Here is a 19,860-nt window from a genome sequence, read left to right on the forward strand (position 1 = left end):
GGTTAAGTTTGAGGAGGAGGAAGAGTGTCCGCTATTTCAATTTTTCGATTAGCCAACGCGGGAACGTCTTTGTAGCATGGGATCTATTGTTTCATGCACCAACATGGCTTGCGAATATGAGGAAAATTGAATCAACGGGATGAGTCGGTCAAGAAGAGAACAAAGCGTCAGGCTGAGTGAGATGGGTAGCCTCTCGGCTGTCGGATGCTATCATGACTTGTGGTTGCTCACTCCCAGTATGACCTTACCTCCGCATCCTATATAAAGACTACTTGCTGAATTTGCTGGAACACCCTGCTCCTCTTAACAATTTGCCTAGTGTATCCATTGTATTATCCACCTGCATCCAAGAAGCACACTCTCCCTAACCTATATGATGTCTATGAGTGGATGTGGTAAGGAGAGAATTCATCCTCTGATGACTCATCTCCAGAAGACGAGTACTCGTCCGACGAGGCATCATCGTCAGTGTCTATCGCGAAACGCCGTTTCCAGGGGAGTGGCGGCCTGCGAGTCCCAGTCCTCCTATAGTGAAGCCAACAGTCAACGCATATCACTTCGTTGGGGGCATACACGCAGTCCGATCGAATTGGTACCATCGCTGGGTACCCGTGGACATCTTCTTCCAGTTCCGATTCCGATTTCGAGTCCGATTCCGAGAAAAGCTCATTGGAATCAACAAGCAAGACGTTCCCAGTCGTATCAGGCTCATGAGTCGGATCATCCGAGCTACTTGCGGTTTCTGCGATTTTCCTGACGTCTGTGTTTTCCTTTTCACCCTCTTGTGAGTCAGTCTGGCCCGGATCATCAGGGTCTATTCTTTGCTTGATCCTTTCAAGCATATGTCGCCAATGAGGCTGTACTGAGACTCCGAAAATACGTTTGGTGCAATCGCTGCAAGGATAGCCTTCAACGTCGAGGTCACGTCGATGATGATATGCGAACAAGTCATGTAGAGTCTCCTTCTCCCAGCCAGTGTGCACCAAAGGGTTCCTCTCTAATTCTTGATCTATGAATTCCTCAAGATTCACCTGAATAGTGACTAATCCACGCAGCCATTCCGTAAATGCCCACGACGAGTACATTGCAAGAGATGTTGGCGACTCTTCCTGCGGCGTGTAACGGTAGTTGAAGCCCCGCCGATGGAGATCTGGGCCTTTTGCAAGCACTGTGCTCACTGGATACGAGTAAGCATGTGCTACAAAGTCGTGAAGTATGGTATATCCATCTCTAAACTGAATGCCTGCATTGATAGTTTCTGCATCACCCAGGTTCAGAAGCAAGTCAGACGCTTCTTCTAGCTCAGAAAAACATAGAGTCCAGTTTAACATATATGCGAATCGGCTTCTAATGAAGTATGTCTTCAGTTCAAAGCTCGACTGCCTTAGCATCCAAAGCAGAAGAGACTCTTTGGCGTCACGCTCTCCAAGTTTTTCCGTGGCATATTCACAAAGATTTTCTAAGACTTTCCAGCCATCGCCATATTCGTCCAAAAAGTCCATCGAATCGGTGAAAAGGCGAAGAGTGTCAAAAATTTCTGATAGCGTGGCGTAGGTGGTATCGCGTGATTTGTCTACTGCGAGTACCATTGGGGTCCTGAGTGTTAAGTCAGTGGTAATCGCTCTCTTGGGGTAGACTAGGCTTACTTACTCTGCATTGTGCGTGAGCGTACTTCCGTCTGCTCCAGCACTCTTAAGGACTTTGCAAAGCTCTGGGTGGTAGTTCTGTGCAGCAAACTTGATGCATACGTTAGACGCTGCTTATTTTGAGAACGCCCGGTTGTAATTCAGCTTTAGTTTCAAGCGAAAGACTCACATGAAGAGGTGTGTATCCTCGAGAATCAGTGTCTCTGACTGAAGCATGACCTGCTGACAACAAACTCCTGACCGCAGGTAAATTCCCCTGTCTGCAGAATTCAAAGATCACAGCGTCGTCAGGTACCGGGCAAAAGGCCTTCAGCGTGGTTTGCCACCCCTGAGTAGAGGAGGAGAGAAACTTGAGACGGAGGCCATAATGAACTCCCATACGAACCAACCATGTAGCCGGATAGATGGTATATGAGGTCTCATGCTCGCATTGATCTCGTTCGTAAGGCGTCAGACCATGCCTTTCTCTTGGTATCTGTAGTGTCACATTTGACTCTGCTCGGACGGTGCCTAGGAAGTATTCCATGATGGAGTTCTCCATTCTCAAAGTGCGTTTGACCAATGCCTGTCTTCGCCAAAATTCACCCGAAATAGAAGGGTCGTTTTGAGTAGGTTGTGAATCTGCCGCAAAAGACTTTGCGGCATCCCATTCTTCAGCACAAAATCCAGCAGAATTGGCATGAACGTCCGAGACCGCGCTTGGGAGTCTTCCGGCTGTTTCTGATTGCTGCTGTATACTCAAGCTGGAAACACTTTGAGTAATGTTCATCAAGCTCCGTTCTAGGGAGATATGACGGTTTCGACTCAAGCGACTAGGAGATATTTGGCGTGGTTAGCATCGAATTCACACTTTGGAGCACGGATGCGATGGTTACATGCACATGAGCTCCATCAAGTCTTACCTGTACTGATATTGTTGCACCAGCAACAATGTGCCTTTCAGCCTCTCCAAGGCTGCCTGAAATTTCATCAACTGTCCATGTTTCAAGACGGCCCTAAAAGCAGTCCATTTGCGGACCCTTGATCTCGTTGAAGCAAAGCCCGGTTCTATCTCATTGAGGAGTGTAGTGAGTATTTTGACCTTGATCCAGCAACCATTCAGGGTGGCCACCAAGGTTGCGTCGGGCTCAACGTGTTGCGTCTCGTAGGCGATGCGGGTGAGAACGCTCGACAGGAGGTCCAAGTCGGTGGAAATCGCCTGGATATCTTCCGGGGCTTCTTTGATGGAGGTCCAGAAATCGCAGAGCGTTTTGACGCTTTCGGCCAGCTGGACAGCGATGCTCAGTACAGCTATACCACTCGCGACGGTAGATAGGGGTTCTGCCATAATTGGTACGCAGCCGCTTTTCACATCTCTGCAGTTTCAGGGGGGCTTCATAGGCCAAGAGTATAAACGTATCTGCTTTACGCGGAAGTGGAGAAGGTGGAGGGAACTTGAGTGCTTGCAGAGCTCTATTCAGGCTGGGTTCAAGCGCCTGGTACCGTGCGGAAACATCAACGGTATTATAGATTCCCACGGACGATCTTTGTCAGCACGCATGCACTCAGCCCGGCTCCATACGCTAGTGCACTGCATGACTAGACTGTAGCACTTGCTACCTGCCATCGTTAGTACCATGAATGTACCAAAGTGTTCCATTTTCTGTGCTGTTTAGTGTGGCGAAAATCAGCACCGCCCTAGTCAGACTGGGGGGCATATTCGAGCAACTATTCGGTACGCTTGAAGATGAAGTCTGATGTTGACAGGACAAGGCTGAAGGGTGAGATTGGGTACTCGTGCATAATGCCGTCGGCTTCTCGGCCCAGATTGAATGCTCCGCCTTGCACTCTCTATCCAGTAGACTTTTCGGGAGATATTTTGTCGCAAGTGCTATAGACCGCATCTGCGGATTCGGGCTGAAGCGGTGCAGATGTTGTAGTCGCTATCTGTCAGACTCCACAAGCCGCAAGGCTTGGACCGTTAATTCTCTATTATTATTCTTCTTCTTTCTTTAATGCGCACTTCGTAGACGTGTACACCGACGGTGTGTCTCTTGTGAAAAACAATACGTCTGGTGAGACTGGGAGACACGAGAGCAGAAGGTCAGGGGCCTGCAAGGCACGAAGAAAGGGTGCGAGGAATAAATTGCACCGAGAGTCTGCAAGTGAACTCGACACTAACAATGAAATTCTCCAGCAAAATTATGAGCGCACGCTGGACCATTAGAGAACTATTCGACTTCAAAAACCCGCCTCAGTTCATTTCATTTGCCGCACCCCAAGACTGCAAACCCGCCTCAGTTCATTTCATTTGCTTATAATTTTTTTTCCCATATTATTTAAAATTAGAAAAAAGACTAAAAGAATATATTTTTTATATTTTTTTTTATTTTTTTTTTTTATTATTTTTGTTTGTTTTATTATTTTTTTTTTTTATTTGGGTAGGACATGTCATATCCGCACAAGAAGGAGTCCTCTCTGGACAATGCTTCTCATCTTTACCTGTCACACTCTCCGCTCTGAAGGCCTCATCTGCGATATTCGAAATCTTAGCATTTCCATAGCGATGAATCAAGCAAAGTCTCCCGAAGAGTTGCAGCGACGCAGTGTCGCCAGGATCAGAAATCTTCTACCCACAGACTGATACCGCTGTAGATCCACGAATCATCTGTCAAAATAAGGTTCCCAGCCTCCTCCCAGCCACCTGTTGGAACAACACCTATTTTGTGGGGGTCAAATACTGGCCCGGGGTCCGAGATATATTCATGTCTCACACTACTTATTCTACCTACCTGATATTCTGACATCATCCTCCCGACACAGCCTAAGAGCTGAAATGAAAGACAGCGGCCGAGATTCTTTGGCATATATATTTGCATCAGCATGACCTCTATAAAATTCTTATCCATTCTCTGCTTCGCGCAGATTATTCTCGACCTTGGGCTATATAGTACCGTTCGTTGGTGTTTGAATTGCGTGTCTGATATTATTCAATTTTCCTAGTTCATCAATCTCTACTGCGATAATAACAATCACAACTGGTGAGGTGAAAAAGAACAATAAGAAGAAAGAAACACCGCATTTCGTCTCACGTTTCCAACATGCGCCTCCTTCTCACCCTGTTCCTGTTCCTTCGCGTCACACTGTCCATCGCCCCTTTTGTCCCACACGCGGTCTCCGACGCCGGCGACGCCGGCGGCGATGCAGGCTGAGCTAGAGAAGGAGGTGATGTATCCGGCTAAGACTCTCCAGAGCGACGACAACGATTCCGGCTGCGGTTCCTTGTGCCCGAGCGGGACGACGTACCTGGCGAAACAACCGACTCTTCTGGCGGCAGCGACTCTGACCAAAACGCAAACCGAGCCGCGGAGATAATCGAGCGGATCCACGACGTGTTCGACGCCATCGAAATCCTCGTCTCCCTCATCCTGACTTCCTCCTCTGACTCCAGCACTTACACCATCACAGTACCTGTGGCAGTAATGGTAATGGCGGGTTCAACTTTACGGATCAAGCTGTCAGTCGGCAAGCGAGCTGTCTTTGCTATGGGCAGTGGGGCGGTGGTGCTAATAGGACTACGACGTGGGCACTGGGGGTGTTTGATGGGTTACTGAGTCAATGTGATGCGTTTGTGGCAACGCAGACGGTGACGAGTGCGAGTCCGAGTGTGACAGGGTTGGGAGCGGCGGGGGCGTGTATAAGTGTAGGGGATGTGAGGTCGAGTGCGAGTGCGAGCGCGAGCGTGGCGAGGCAGACGGGTTCCAGTACTGCGGCCGCGAGTCCGATACAGACCGCTACGATCGGGATGGCGGCGAATGTGAGGGGAATCAGCATGGGGAGTAGATGGATGTTTTTGGTGTTGGGATATGACGCGATCGACGTGAGTGAGGGCAAATGACAGGAGCAAGGGGGGATCTGAGCGCGTACGTACGCTAAGGGATCTGACTTCAGCAACGCCGTGGATGAAGACGAACACTGCTGCGGCGAGGCCGATTTGGAAGCCTGCTGAAGGTGCGTGTTGGTGAAAGAAGACGTATATGGACACATGTACTACTGGCACTTGGCGTGGTTCTTGGGGAGTGTGGCAACCAGGCGCAGTTGGGTGGAGAATGGAATGGCAGTCTGATAATTCATCGGGATAGACAGCGGTACTATTGTTCCTCACGAAAGACTATGAAAGAGACACCCGCGGATTGAACGCGCGTACTTCATCGATTACAGCGACAGCGAGTGCTTTCGGTGAAACGAATAAGCAATCGCAATAAGTCTTCTTCCATGAGATCAACACATAGATTGTGTCTTGAGTAAATTATGCTGGCTATTTCTGGCTATTGTCTTATAATAGTCAGATGCGCCTTTCTCGGGCCGCGAAGATGGATTCATCAGTCACTTTGATCAAAAATGAGTGAAACGAGCGGAGCAAGTGGGTTTGCGGCGGCGAAGGGAAAGATGCAACGATGCATCACAAGCGTGAAGCGCGTATGTATGCGCTGTTCGAGATCCGGCTCCAATGGGAGAACGTAGCGGTAGGTAGAAAGGAAGCCATGGATCAAGTCAACAAGGCTGCGACAAGATGAGACACTTTTGCCGGTGCATGACGGACTGGGGACTTCCCAGGCTACCAAGCGGGCTCGGTCGTTACCTCGCAGAACTCATTTGGTTCTACCTATTGGTTCAGCACGTGCGACAGGATAGACGATCGAAACATCCATGGAAAGAAATGTGCTGTAAGAAAGGCTACGTGACTTGGCCGTTGCATCGGTACCGTGTAAGCATACCCTCGTTGGCGTGATGATTTTAGAAGATTGAAAAGAGGAGTCTGGCTACAGACACAACATGTCTTATCCACAATTCCGCCTTATTTGCGCTTGGGGGTGGTCTTTGGGGGTGTCATTGTGTCACATGGTGCAAAGCTTGGGAGAGGGCCGGTGAAGAAGAACTATTGGATGAAAAGGTACTTCAATCATGGGTGTTTGGCATCGTAAAGCATAGAAAGGTATGCCATGGCTGCACGAATTCTCCTGCCTGCATCTAAGCCTCTATCTACTATCTGGGCGTTTCCCACATCCTCCGCTAGTCCTCCTCCTTTGTGTAGTTTTCCCGGAGAGGTTCTGTGAGAAGTTGGTCCATGCTCTTATACTCGCCATCAAGATCGAACAGCGGCCGCATGGTCCGATGCCACTCGTCATCATGGACAATGACCGCGGAGGGATCATCGGTTGGTGTTGGTCTGGTGAATATACGGCGGGTGAACGGACAGATATCGTCCGCAAGCTTCAAGCAAGCCTCGTTCAGAAACGGAATCGGCGGATCTTCACCCACTGGGCCGTAATGCTTGACGGTCCAGCCTGTACCAGGGAGCGCACGATTGATGAAGGTCTGATCGTGACCCGGGTAGAGGGCTGTGGGCATGTAAAGGGCAAGTCGAGTCAGGCGTGGAAAGTCGACCGGGATACGTCGGAGAAGAAGGGCGGTGTATTCTGCCTCTCGCCATAGTCGGCCCCTCAAGTGCACTTTACACTTGTGCATGAGCATAGACCATTCGTCCCAGTCAGGGTTTGGGTGGCAGGACTCGGCGAACATTCTGGTGTAAACATAGGCAAAATTCCGGTGCCAAATTAAGCGAAGGTCATCTACCAGGTCTCCGATCTCGTTCAATCGCCAGACAGGATCAGGAATTTCAGTCTTGGCGTGGGCTGTGTTAGAGGCGGCTCGTCTGATATAAGGTTCTGCATCGCTTTTGGCTGTGTTCTCAGCTTGCTTCTTGTCTTTGTAGTCACCGTAGCCGAGCTTGTATTCAGCTGCGGCAAGATCGACGGAGACCGTCCGGAAATTTTGGTCGTCAATTTTTGTGGGCATGCCGTAATACCGCCAAGGGTTCTTCGACGGGATCGTAGTCAAGACTCTCCACTGCACGAAATGCTGTTTGGGATGTCGTGCAAGATCGCGAGTTACTGGAACGATCGCTCCATTGCTTGGCAGAGGTTGGAAATATCCATCCAACACATTTTCGACATCATCACTTCCACCGTAGCGTTGATGCGAAACACCTTCATCCCAGGGACCGGCAAAGAGAGAAGAAGCGCTAAGCGGCTCAAGCTCAACGGAGACGGGAATCCGTGCTTTGGTGAGTTCCTCGAAGAGTGCACGACATTTCCCGATATCTACGACTTCGACTGAAGGATGATTATGGCCTTCGGCCCAATCCAAGCGGTCGTTCCAAGTCCAGACTGGAGTCCAAAGGTCATCGCGGGGTCCATGCACTACCTCTGTGTGGCAAAGACCATAGTAATCACTGAGCGTCGAATGATAAGTCTCTCCACGGTCACTAGACACGAGCGAGAATCTTCCTCGATCATTAATCTTCCTGACAGCCGAAAGATATTGTAGAACGGACGCTGTGTCGTGCTTGTAGTCTTCGGTTTGGCTGGACAAAATGGGAGCTATGATAAGATCGAAGCCATACTTGGGTTGCGAATCCCTCTGATACATGTCAAGATCGCGGTGGAGGGAAAGCTTGATGGTTCGCAATTTGGGAAAGATCGCTAGCGACCGCAAGAAGCTGTCGAGGTTCTCAATGGTGGACTCCGACTCGTATAAAGCAAGGGAGGTAAGTTCTCGGCTAACATTATCTAAGATCTCAGCAACAAGCTGGGCTGACGCATTCCGGCGGGTTTCTGGAGATGGATCTAGTGTCGGCTCTTGTTGGCAGGTAAGCTCTAGACTCTGGAGATGCTCAGCCAGATGCAACAATTTAGGCAGGCACGCTGAATGTGTTTGCTGGTAGCTATCCGGACGGCTATACACCGTCTTCCAGCAGCCATAAGGGAGATGAACTGATCTGAGATTTCTGAATAGGGTAGGACAGCGGTCGAGCACTGGAGGCCAAAAGTCGATGTCTTCTTCTTCCTCGTCCTCGTCCTCGTCCTCGTCCTCGTCCTCGTCCTCGTCCTGTCCCACTGTATGAGATACAGATTCGAAGGTCTCCGTGAAGTCGAGGGCATGCAGGTTAGGACAGTGAGCGGTTAGGTAGTGTATGTCCTGCTCAGAGATCCATTCTGGTACTGCCAGGCGGCGCACCAGCGGGCCTGTAGATGCATTGATACCCCATGTAACCGGAGGACCCATCATCATTTTGGCATTCATTCCACCACTGGGCAATCTTCGATACCACGATTCGATCTCTGCAATGCTGATTGGCTCGTGGAATATTGCTTTCAAGACAACAGGATGCCGCATGAAAGTTTTGCATGTTTGCGAAAGTCGGAAAGCATCTCGCTTTGTCAATTGGTCAAGGAGGTGTTCAAGGATGTCTAGAGATATTGTAAAGAGGCGTGAAGGCAAAGATGGGTTTGGTCTGGTCTCTGTTCCCCAGAACATGATCATTCCTGGCAGCTTTGCATTCTTGCCGTGGTATCTGTCAAGATCCCAAGGCATAACAACAGTACCTTGTAGGAGCCGTGGAGGCCACAGATTGACCGGTGAGTATTGACTCTCCACCATAGTGGTACAGTCGGTGGCGATGCGACCTCGATAGGTATTTTGAATGATGGTCTTCTTGCGTGTAGGCTGTGTTCAGCGTGGATGAAAAGGTCACTGGAAATCTCTTGCTCCAGAATTAAGGTGTCACGGCATATCCGATGAGGTAGGGTGGCGTCAGGTGCTCAAGAGAAAGAAAGAACTTTCTCAGGACAGCTCAGGGTAGGTGGGAGACCCTATTTAGCGATCTTGTTAGACAAGTTCATGACTGTTTAGTTGTTTCACGAAGACATGAGGTTGAAATTCTACACTGCTTTGTCTGAGACAGTGATTGTGAAAAGAAAGAGTATTTGTGTTGCGATACGTGGCAACAAACTGGTCCAGCCTAGTGACTTTCTGAATGGAGGGGTACTCTTCCTGTTGGATGTTTTGCACCCTTAAGTGATTTCCGCTCTGGCTATGACTATGACTTGGTGTTGATAGCGGAGTGCCTCTCGCTTCACAACCACTGTCTGAAGGCAGACTGTGTTGGACATGTCTGGTGCTCCCCTTGTCTTCCCGCCTATGATTGCTACTGTCCTTTGTTTCTTCGCTGCCTGTTCCCTGAATAGTCTGCTTGTAGCTCACATAGATCTGTGTGCTTCTCACGATCGCTGACTTTACTATTTAGAGGCTGTAACTATAGCCTGATGAAGGGTGCAACTGGCAGGACCTTATGCACTTTGTCGAACTGATGTAGAGTAACTCTGAAAACCTACTCACGCTTCATTTCCGCTCTTCTAACAGAGGTCAACCTTAGGCCAGTGTTGTGTGACCGGCAATATTCCACCCATGCTCTGGCCATTTTGTAGACATCTCTCCATCTTGAATCGAGCCAATGACACAGATTACTGCCCAGGATTCTGTAAGCGCATTGAGACCCTGCAAGCTTCATAAATGACTCTCACGACATATGGCATGTTCATGCTGAATGTCCCTTGTAGAGTTCCAGTAACACCTCTTTCCTCCACCCTTAGCTCTCCTTAGGACTGACCCATCATATCTTGCTTCAGAATAAACTTTGTAGCCGCACGTTGATGATCTTGTCCTGAAGGTGTTTCAGTCAGGAGTAGAAGACGTACTTCAGGGTTGTGGTAGAGAGCTGTGCCTTAGGGTTTTCGGAAGCCAGTATTTGTGAATAAAGGGCTGAAGGTGGTGAACATCCGAAGTGAATGAGGAGGATAGCTGTAGAGCAATTTGGGGGTGAAGCTGCGGTAGAGACGCTGGGGGATATGGGGGTGCAACTGGGGCTGCAGAGGTAGATGTCAGTCAGCAGTAGCCACATCTGTACAGAAATCTTCCATCAACAGGCATTTTGTGCTTCCTCTCGTGCCGGTGTACCGCCTTAAGCTCAACTCAGTTGTGATTGCTGACGCAACCAGCAATGTGATGGTGATTGGTGATTCTCGTGTCACATGGTCAAGGTAAGGTACAAGTAGTGTAAAGAGACTTGGAGAACGCCTAGTTGTACGGCAGCCGGGACGGAACGAGAAGCCGATCCGGGTGCGGTCCTATAGGAAATACTTTAGCTTTCTCAGTCCTCCACTCATAATGATTCTTTACCCTTGGCACAAATTGGCACAAAAAAAGACATCGGCTGGAAAAAGCCTCTATCAATGCATGCTCATCAATCCGAATCATCTTGTCCAGTAGAAGAAGAAGAAGAAGAAGAAGAAAGAAAATACGTAGTTCACTAATTCATGAGAGGAGCACTTGAAAGCTTGATTAACGATTACTAATGCAAATTCACAACATACAGCGCATTTGAGTGACTTGCAGCGCCAACTCAGATCGCGCTAAGCGCCCTGTGTCTCTTCGCGATAAGTCGTCCTACCGCAAACACCGATCAACTTCTCATGTTTTGTCTCTTTGACCTGGACCAACCAGGCTCAATTTTTCTCTCCTTTCCCCTTCAAATTCAGCTACCATGTCCACACTAATGTACCCAAGGTATCCTAGCAGATAACAGACATAGATAACTGAACTCATGAAACAGTCGAAACTTCCAGGGGAGGAACCAGCCACGCTGCAAGAGTGGGGGTCCAAACCACAAGAAGAATTGCAGCTTCCGGTATTCGCCGACCTCACTAATCTGCACGCCATGAGCTACCAAGCAGGTGCGATGGACATCAGAGATGCTATCGATGGAGCACAGACAACAAATGCATTTGATGCCAACATTGATATCACTAAGGTCGCGCAAGCAGCTATTGGCTATAGGCCAAAGAATCATCAAGCATCCGATATGGAAAGCATTAAGGCATTGCTACGAAAATTTCTAGATGATATCAAAGAACCCCAAACAGAGCGCTCTTCCTACTTCGATGGGCTTCTTTCACAGTGGCTCGAGATATGGCGGAAAGATCGAACTCACAGTCATCTAATCTACCTTCTGGGCGATCGCAGTGAGCAGTACGAAGGCCGGTCGCTCGATTACCACGACTTAGAGACTATTGACAAAATCAAGACACGCCTCCTTGAGCAACAATGCTTGCAACGGGGTGTTTGCCTTCACCTGGCGAAGATGACGAGTGCAGTCAACGCGGATCCTGACGATGCCTTCGAGTTGAAGATGGCTATCAGTCTTCACGAGATACGTGATCTCAGTGGGGGACTACTTGGCAACAAGCCTGTTGCTGTGGGCAGGGAGAGTCTTCTCCAGAAAGGCATTTTGAAGCAGAGATACCACCAACGAATCGCACGTCAAAACCCTTATCCCAGTCCCACCGACGGAACCCCATCCGTCCAGACAGATACCGCGAAGAGCTTCCAGGACTGGGTAAGTCCGTCCCACATTCATCTGCGTTACTCCCGTCAAGATTTCGTCTCACACCTTACAGGTGTTGTTGATCATGCCGGAAGGCTACCGATTTAAGTTCTTGACGGCCAACGCTGATCCTGAGGCGCTTCATGACTGGATCAAAACACAATCAGCAGACCTACCGCCATCGGAAACCGATCTAGCAGGGGCGGATCCAAACGCGCGTTGGGGCTTGGGATTGGCGTGCAAGACTCAGTTGAACAATATCGGCGCATGGCTTACCACTGGCTCGAGCCGTGGAATTGTTCGAGAACACAAAGAGCAATCTGCAATGCTAGAAGCCGTTTTTCGCGCCTCTATCAGACTTCGAGACTCAGACCTTTTCCAAAAGGCCGTCACTTTGAATCCAAGTATGCTATCCTTGGACATGTGGGAAGAATTGGGTAGCACAATGGAGCTAGCCCAGTTCGTCTCGTATCGGAGCTTGTGAGCAGTCAGATTTTTTGTCAATGCTGCCAACGTTATCGCTGACTGGACGTCCAGTCTCAATCAAGCATTGACGAAGATCAACTCTTTTCAGGATCGCTACATGATCTTACAGAGCATTTGTGTGGGATGCGAGAAACAGAACGAGCCGCAAGAGATTATGAAGAATGTCCACAAATGGATTCCAGACCACATCGAGCAGGCATTGAATGAGATAGACCGAGTTGAGGAGAATGATGGGGCTATGCTCGTCCTGGTCGCCAAGAGATTCGCCAAGGAGATTACCATGCATCGGTAAGGGCTGACACCAAACCTGCAGTAAATGCACGGCTGAAATTAGCAGGTTCATTTCCTTCGCAAAGAGACATAGCTCCAGTCATGCCTTTGCCATCGAGTTTGCTTTCTTTCTTTACGATGAGCTTGTTGAGGGTACCATGGACGCGGGATCTGCCAGATATGCTCTTGCCGAGATACTCTCCGCCTCAATCCCAGCCTTATGCGTGCGAGGCGCTTACAATTGGTCTCTTTACCAAGGATCCCGATACTCAACGTTTGCCAATGCCACGCCTCAAGAGCAGCAAAGGTTGCAAGCAGACCGCATGGCGCGTTTAGTGCGTTGCTGTCTTACAGTGGGTCTTTACAACGAAGAACATACACTTCTCCGGTACATGTGGCTAGGCGCAAACGTAGCTGATGCCCCCACCTTACAATACGTCTTCCTACCATATCTCAAGGAGCTACTGGCGGTAATGCAAGACTATCTCATCCCGCTGATGACGCGCATCTACCAATGGCAGTTCCAACAAGTCATCTCCCTCTTCATCACCCGCTACATAGGCAAAGAGCCGACACCGCTATCCGTGGACCTCACCTGCCCGCCCCTCGGATGTGCGAATTCTACAAGGCCATACGGCTGTCCTACCTGCCTTGAGCTAGACGCTTTCCTAGTAGACCCACACCGGAGAACGGCAGATGTCACAGGCGGCATCGACGCACCGGAGCACGTGGCCGCCCAATTTCAAGGCACCGACTACCTGCAGATGACCGTCATGTCACACAGTGCCGTGAAGATGCTGTCTACGATACGGATTACGAAGAATCTGATCAAGTCCGAGGAGCCGGATGCGAGACACGATTTGTGGAAGGAGAGGGTGATCAAGGCGAATGATCTGATCCAGGCTGTTTGTGGAGATGATGAGTGGAAGATGCTGTTAGGGGAAAAGTATGACGAGTGTATGGGGTTGAAGGCGGTGAGGGCAGGATGAAGAATGTCATTACCACTTGTACTGAGGTGCGGTCCCGCAGTCGAAAGCATCATGAGCGACGGGGACGGACTATCCGAGGAGACTTGCATACAGGCCGATCTTTTCCCCCCAGACAAATCGAGCACATACGAGAGCTGATATGGCACAGTTGCATTATTAGTCAGTTCCCACATAATCAACTCACACCATAACCAGCTTCCAAATCGCGGAAGCAGGGATCCTTTCAAATCCGAACCTTGAATTTGACCTCGTATTTTTCGGCAACCTGCGTCTGTTTGCCATCTCGCATGTCAGCACCCCAGACTCTGCCCCTTGATGCGGTCGCTTACGCGCACCAATCTCTCTAGCAATCAAGTCGGCTCTTCGTTTCGGATTGCGAATCCGTTGCTGGAAGTTTGTGTCAAATCTCTTTTCGAAGCAGGAGCGGGATCCTTCATCGCGCTCGTGTCGTAGGCTCATCAGTACTTTTTATTGGACGTGCGCTCTGTCGACGTCCCTCGTTGAGAAGATATACATTTGGGCTCGGGGTCCGCTTTACTTCTTCATCTCCTGCGTCTCGTGTGTTAAACTTTAGGGGAGGGGCGTTTTGTTTCTCTTTCCCTCTGTCTAGCTCTTTCTTCTTTCTCTGGAACTTCTTCTCTTGGGTTTTTGGAGTTGGCTTTCGTTTGTCTGTTGTATTATATATATACACCACCCCCAAGACCGTTACCTCATCCTCCTTCTCGGCTTCCAGTCGTCCTCGGTTTCTAGCTGTATGCCGTCTCAGGTGAGTCGCTATCAGCATCCCGTTGCCAGAGCGGTCTCTAGGCTGGCTTTAATCCTTCCTGACAACTCTGCAGCCTGGTACGATTGGCGTGCCATGGCGAAAGCTACCGCTGCTGCTGCTACTGGTGTTCGCCACGCCTGGTTTTGACCCTTCGCCCGAGTTTGCGACTCACATCCCAATGCCTTCAGGGCATGGAGGATCGGCGGCATGTTACACCTGGGCCGCTAACGTCTGCGGGTAAGTCTTACCAACTGTCTACGAGAGAGACTCGCCGCTCACCTCGAACATGGTAGCTGCCGCTAAGGTCTTCGGACTCCACTTTGCAGCTTATGCCGCCAGCGCAAAGTCTACCGAGTGCGACACGCTCAACATGGCCAGAAATGCAGCTACAGCAGCTTTTTGATGCCGGTAGCCGTCGCGTTCGGCTGAGGTTTCCTCTACCACTTTCAACTTCCTCCACAGCGACATACTCCAAGCATACTTTTGTGCATTGGCCAAATCCTTGGCTGCTTATGCAGCCAAAGCAAAGTCTACCGACCGGGACTCTGAAAGGCCGTGGACCTCACAGTCTTCGCCCATGAGTGAGGCCTGCAACCGTGTTCTCTACCACAGGGGCAGAGCCTGTTGACTGGAAAATCAGCACCGCATCCTTTCCTGGAGCAACCAAAAATTGAAAACTGTCTGGTCATGCAATAGCGGCTCAGTCTCTTTGTCCGTCTCACGACGTTTCCTATCAGACAATGCGACCTCGAACAAGACCAGGTTATCCCGAGAAGCGAGAAGTACGCCGACGGGCGCTGTTGCGGTACACCAGGTACAGACGCCGAGGCCCAACACAACTGCAGCCAGGCAACAAACCTTGCGGATGTGGTCAGCCGCGATGCCTGCCTGGATCTTGGCTGTCACCATTCGCATGGTGATGGTGATCAAGGTGGCCAGATCATGTGTCAGGTGAGGCTAGACAAAGCGAGTGACGGCCAGCGCACGGCGACAAAGGGGTTCTGGACATTATTTGGGCTGTCACTGCCTGGATTATCGGCACCGCCTGGCTTCTTCTTGGGTCATGTTCTCACCACGGGTGGAGATTCCCACAGGACACACCCACCCATATCAATACCCGGGATGAACACCACACCGCCACGGACACAGCCGGAAACTGGCCGGCAGGAGGTGACGGTAGGCCCGCCAATTCTGGGGGACGTCTGAGTGTGGAACAAATCCAGATACCAATCTCTACATGTTATGAGCCTCGGCGTCATTCGGGTAAGTCGAGTCATACCATGTCACTGCTTATCTCATCATCTTGAACTCAGTAATTGATAACGCCGTCTAGACATCACAGATCCCTACAATATTTCCCATTCAGGAGAAACAACATCACCTTCCCCTGCCTGGTAACTCCAACCCATATCTTCCCACCGCAGCACCAGCAGCCATCAAGCCTTCTACTGCCTCCAAATCCGGTCAAGGGAACTGGCTCGCGCTCCCAGCGAATGGTACCCCATCTGCGCGCAATACTAGGCCTGGAAACGGTGATGGACCAGAATCTCACCAGGCCCTGATTGAATTAATCAGCCTGTCACAGATCGTGATCACGCAAGCCAGTTTTCCACCTGATACGTTTGTCAGAGGACTTCTCCGAGGAGCACTAGCTCCCCGCTCGCCAAGGTCTTTGGGAAATCCGCCAAGTGGCAGGTCCTGAACACTGGATGGAGTTCTTTAAGCACGTGGACAATAACCCTAACCCTAAGGCTTCTTCTTTGGGTCATACTCTACCCTTTTCGCTTCACCTTTCGCCTATCCTACTGCCTCTTCCACGGCCCCAATGGACCTCCACTGGGTCGGTCCCTGTCGTGCCCACTGCTCCTGATGGCGCAACACCGGGGCCAGCGCGACACCCTCGACGCCCTCGACCGCGCAGCCGCTCACGCGGGCGCCTTCGTCCGGAAAGTCGGGCCCTTCCTCCCCCGCACGGAACGCGAGTTGCTGGAGCTCGATGCGCGGTTTGGGCGCATCGCCGCGGGTGGTGCCGGGACGGTTCATAGTGTTGGAATCAGCCAATAGGAGGCCAGCATGGCTACACTGATAAGTTCCAATAGGTGTTATTACTACTCCTCATGGTGGCAATGACACAAGTGGCAAATCGCCTTAGCGTGGGCTTCACACCATGAACAGGTAGTCCACCTCCATCCTTCTTACATCCTTCATAGAACATCACAATAGAATAACTATTCTACATGCATATAAGACTACTAAATGCACACATTATCCAATACACAGGCGCGAAGATGATTCGGATGAGCAGGGATTGGATGGGATGGAGAATGGGGAAAGGTGGTGAAGGGTGGTAGACAAATGATGCATGGACGTAGAGCTTGTTGAAGATCAGGGACGGGCAGACGGGGAGCTAATGAGAATGGGAAATCCCACAATATCCGCACATAGATGGGGCTATGTCACCCACCGCTTCCTCGTCCCCCTTCTCCTCACTTTCTGCATTGGTACTTTACTCGGATCCTTTACAAGACCATATGCAGTCCAGGCAGTTGTATCTCATCAACCTCAGACCCCAATATCTGACCCTCCCACAACTCAAGATACAAACGCTTACCATATTACCAACCCCCTCGATCTTCACGCGTACACAGCCATCGATGCCGTTTCAGATATGCTCTCGTCACATATCCCCAAAAACGACAGTCTCGATTCCCTAATCCTCAGCCACAAACCACCATCCTATCCGTGGATTGGCCAAATGTATCTCGCTCCTCAGGCCATCAAGTCCCACTTTGTGTCTCAACCTCCCTCCAAGTCCAAGTCCCCGTTCAAGTTTGGGCTCCGGGTCAAGTTCGAACCCAGGGCCACGTCCGAACCAGCCAAGTCACTGGGGTACAACGCCACCACCGCGTTTGGGTTTGGATGCGAATGCCACATCCAGCCTGAGAATGGGTTCAATGTTTGCAGACGTGGCCATCACCACCGTCACCGTATCTGCCACAGGTATGACATCATGTTCGGCGAAGATGATGGAATAGTCATGGTCAAGTGTGTAGTTACTATCACAGCGAGACTCAAGGAGACTCATCCTAAAGCAGTTCAAGGTAGATGTACCCAAAAATAGATGCAGAATCTCATCGCACTACATGAAATTTGTTTTTTCCGCACTCCTGTCCTCCTTTCTAGATCTACCTCTATCCTTTTCGCTTGAAATATCTCTTAGGTATCCTCTCAAATACCACCTTCTGGGATTAGGTGGCTGTCATCTCTTGTCGAATATCTACGTGATTGAGAGTGCCGTTTGTGTTTCGTCGGAGGCCAGGTCTTCGCCGATCCAACCATACTCTTCCTCATCTCTTCTCCGAAGTTCGAGCCCCTTCGTGATCTCTGTTCAGCGTAGAGAATCCGAGGCTCCTCGCCCCTTGCTTCCAGTCCACTCCGAGCTCTCCATTTCCTCGTATAATAGTCCCCCAATCGGTCCCTCAAGCACTTGGGACGGAACTTCTGTCCTCGGTGCACACACTTCATCGTAGGCCCTTTCAAAGTTCAATATGTGGACCAAAGTTCATGCATCTAAGCGGCTAACTGTCTATTCACCTTTTGACCGAACTTGTCAGCGAAGTAGTTGATCGATAAGGCGCAATTGAAGCAAACGGTGGAGGAGAAATTACACCATATCCCCACCCAGCACCTTCGCCAGTGGGCCACTACATAGAATCTTGGCACTTGACATCTAGCACCTCAATGACGATGTCATCATTAATACTACATGGAATTGTGGTTCCGATGTACTGGAACTGAGAAGGTGCTTAACAAAAGACAAGGATTTTACTAACAGATCAGGCCAAGCTGAAGGGCTCAGAAAGGATACCTCGCATCTCTGCAATCATCCCATAATTTAGTGAATATATGGACACGCGAAAGCACCTCTCTTGGGTGCTGTTGCTAGCTACTAATGATGACTTGGACCAGGCGCTTGAGTTTAGAGGTCCGTTACTTTATTCGTCACTCTTGGATTTTGCCTATGATTCACTCTTGCAATTAAATACCAAGATTAGAGATCTTCGAAGTCGTAGCGTCGTGTCTGGGACCTGTCTCCAGGTTGACTTCCAGATATAGGGCATGCTTGAGGAAGAGGCTCGCGCATTGAAGGACTTGCAGGCCCAAGGACAGCGTTAGTCCGGATCAGCGAGGTCTAAAATGAGGCAAAAGAATGACCCTCGTCCAACTCAGCAAGTACTGCTACCACTTGCCTCTAGCCGAGCACCCGGAAAACCCTTTCCAAGGAACGACTACGCTTTCAATCATGATTCGAGACACCGTTACTCCAAGGGGTTACTCCAAGGGCCGTTGGTGATACCCGCTGTTATCCAATCAGAATCACAAGTTAACAGACGCCGAGGTTGAGCATCTACCGCACTCCAAGGCACTGCTTGAAAGTATTCGAAAACTCGCATCGAGCATTCGAGCCTACTACCGAGGTCTCATTTGGGTGAGTCGCCTTTAACTGCATCTGCTTCAATTGCCTGGTGGACTTCACAGACCATTTCCCTGAACTTCATGTAGACAGGGAGATTCACTGATGGCAGCTTCACAGGGGATGTGTTGACCTTCACCAGGACAATCAATGAAGCTTTTCCAGTTAAAGTCATCTATATAAATATCCAGTCTCAATTGGAATCATCATATACACGGTGAGTATCGATGCGTCACTACAAAAAGAGGTGTGATGCTGACAGGAGTTGACTACCCACAGACTTGGGAAAACGTCCAACAGTATACGTACCAGACCAACTTCGTCAGCCTTCCCTTCCCCTTTCTCAGAAATCACTCCAAGCCTCTAAATATACTACCCAAGACATCAACAACGGGTGAGTGACACCAACCAATACATGATTTGCTTCACAGTCTCACAGTGTCATTCCACGCAGTGAATGAGAACAGGGCACCGATAGCCTTCAGCTCCGACAGCCCCTCGAAAGGGATCTTGTGCACTGAACAATGGCATTCCAAGTAGCCTTGACAGCCAATGCAAATGACTTATGCTGACAAACATCATGGACTGCAACTTGTGGCAGAACTACATGAGTGTTGAGACCGAAGCTAGACCAAGTGGGAACTGAATTCTCACAACCCAATCCGAAATTCGCCCTTACAGCCAACAGTGCAGCATGCTCATGCTAACCTGTTACCACTGTTGACAAAATTTTCACTTTGGCTCTAATGTTGCTGGCTTTACAGCACCAACATGCGATTGTACGCAGGACCAAAGGAGATTGTTCTTGTACCGATGGAGACACTGGTCATGAAAGACTGAGGCGGAGACATGATCGACATACTCGAGATCTTCGAGAGGCAGGATCGAGATGAACATGAAGCGGGACGGGTTGTCACTTTTGCTTGTCACTTTGGCATCTCCTTGTGAAGACGTGAAGTCGCTGC

General features: G+C 49.9%; 8 protein-coding genes across 8 annotated transcripts; 4 read left to right on the forward strand and 4 right to left on the reverse strand.

Annotated features, from left to right (window-relative positions):
- Nucleotides 1-380: 380 nt before the first annotated feature.
- Nucleotides 381-2,973, reverse strand: HO173_011562 (uncharacterized protein; the record flags this gene model as incomplete). The annotated part of the gene is made up of 4 exons (XM_037313442.1): nucleotides 381-1,596; nucleotides 1,651-1,736; nucleotides 1,816-2,458; nucleotides 2,549-2,973. 4 exons carry the CDS (start codon nucleotides 2,971-2,973, stop codon nucleotides 381-383), a joined length of 2,370 nt encoding a protein of 789 aa, XP_037159714.1.
- A 1,684-nt stretch (nucleotides 2,974-4,657) lies between these two features.
- On the reverse strand, nucleotides 4,658-10,784 carry HO173_011563 (uncharacterized protein; the record flags this gene model as incomplete). The annotated part of the gene is made up of 3 exons (XM_037313443.1): nucleotides 4,658-5,096; nucleotides 6,766-9,182; nucleotides 10,668-10,784. The coding sequence occupies 3 exons, from the start codon at nucleotides 10,782-10,784 to the stop codon at nucleotides 4,658-4,660; spliced, it is 2,973 nt and encodes a 990-aa protein (XP_037159715.1).
- A 346-nt stretch (nucleotides 10,785-11,130) lies between these two features.
- HO173_011564 (uncharacterized protein) lies at nucleotides 11,131-13,655 on the forward strand (the record flags this gene model as incomplete). The annotated part of the gene is made up of 4 exons (XM_037313444.1): nucleotides 11,131-11,922; nucleotides 11,984-12,390; nucleotides 12,448-12,684; nucleotides 12,734-13,655. 4 exons carry the CDS (start codon nucleotides 11,131-11,133, stop codon nucleotides 13,653-13,655), a joined length of 2,358 nt encoding a protein of 785 aa, XP_037159716.1.
- Nucleotides 13,656-13,794: 139 nt separating this feature from the next.
- HO173_011565 (uncharacterized protein) lies at nucleotides 13,795-14,824 on the forward strand (the record flags this gene model as incomplete). The annotated part of the gene is made up of 5 exons (XM_037313445.1): nucleotides 13,795-13,814; nucleotides 13,851-13,944; nucleotides 14,422-14,547; nucleotides 14,610-14,658; nucleotides 14,715-14,824. 5 exons carry the CDS (start codon nucleotides 13,795-13,797, stop codon nucleotides 14,822-14,824), a joined length of 399 nt encoding a protein of 132 aa, XP_037159717.1.
- Nucleotides 14,825-14,983: 159 nt separating this feature from the next.
- Nucleotides 14,984-15,336, reverse strand: HO173_011566 (uncharacterized protein; the record flags this gene model as incomplete). The annotated part of the gene is made up of 2 exons (XM_037313446.1): nucleotides 14,984-15,049; nucleotides 15,100-15,336. The coding sequence occupies 2 exons, from the start codon at nucleotides 15,334-15,336 to the stop codon at nucleotides 14,984-14,986; spliced, it is 303 nt and encodes a 100-aa protein (XP_037159718.1).
- A 27-nt stretch (nucleotides 15,337-15,363) lies between these two features.
- On the forward strand, nucleotides 15,364-15,627 carry HO173_011567 (uncharacterized protein; the record flags this gene model as incomplete). Its single annotated transcript, XM_037313447.1, has 1 exon — nucleotides 15,364-15,627. The coding sequence occupies one exon, from the start codon at nucleotides 15,364-15,366 to the stop codon at nucleotides 15,625-15,627; it is 264 nt and encodes an 87-aa protein (XP_037159719.1).
- Nucleotides 15,628-15,663: 36 nt separating this feature from the next.
- On the forward strand, nucleotides 15,664-16,123 carry HO173_011568 (uncharacterized protein; the record flags this gene model as incomplete). Its single annotated transcript, XM_037313448.1, has 2 exons — nucleotides 15,664-15,684; nucleotides 15,755-16,123. 2 exons carry the CDS (start codon nucleotides 15,664-15,666, stop codon nucleotides 16,121-16,123), a joined length of 390 nt encoding a protein of 129 aa, XP_037159720.1.
- Nucleotides 16,124-16,218: 95 nt separating this feature from the next.
- HO173_011569 (uncharacterized protein) lies at nucleotides 16,219-16,464 on the reverse strand (the record flags this gene model as incomplete). The annotated part of the gene is made up of 1 exon (XM_037313449.1): nucleotides 16,219-16,464. One exon carries the CDS (start codon nucleotides 16,462-16,464, stop codon nucleotides 16,219-16,221), a length of 246 nt encoding a protein of 81 aa, XP_037159721.1.
- Between the last annotated feature and the right edge of the window lie 3,396 nt (nucleotides 16,465-19,860).

Source organism: Letharia columbiana (genome assembly GCF_014066305.1).
Source record: "Letharia columbiana isolate WasteWater2 chromosome Unknown Sc0000063_s0, whole genome shotgun sequence".
NCBI lineage: Eukaryota > Fungi > Ascomycota > Lecanoromycetes > Lecanorales > Parmeliaceae > Letharia > Letharia columbiana.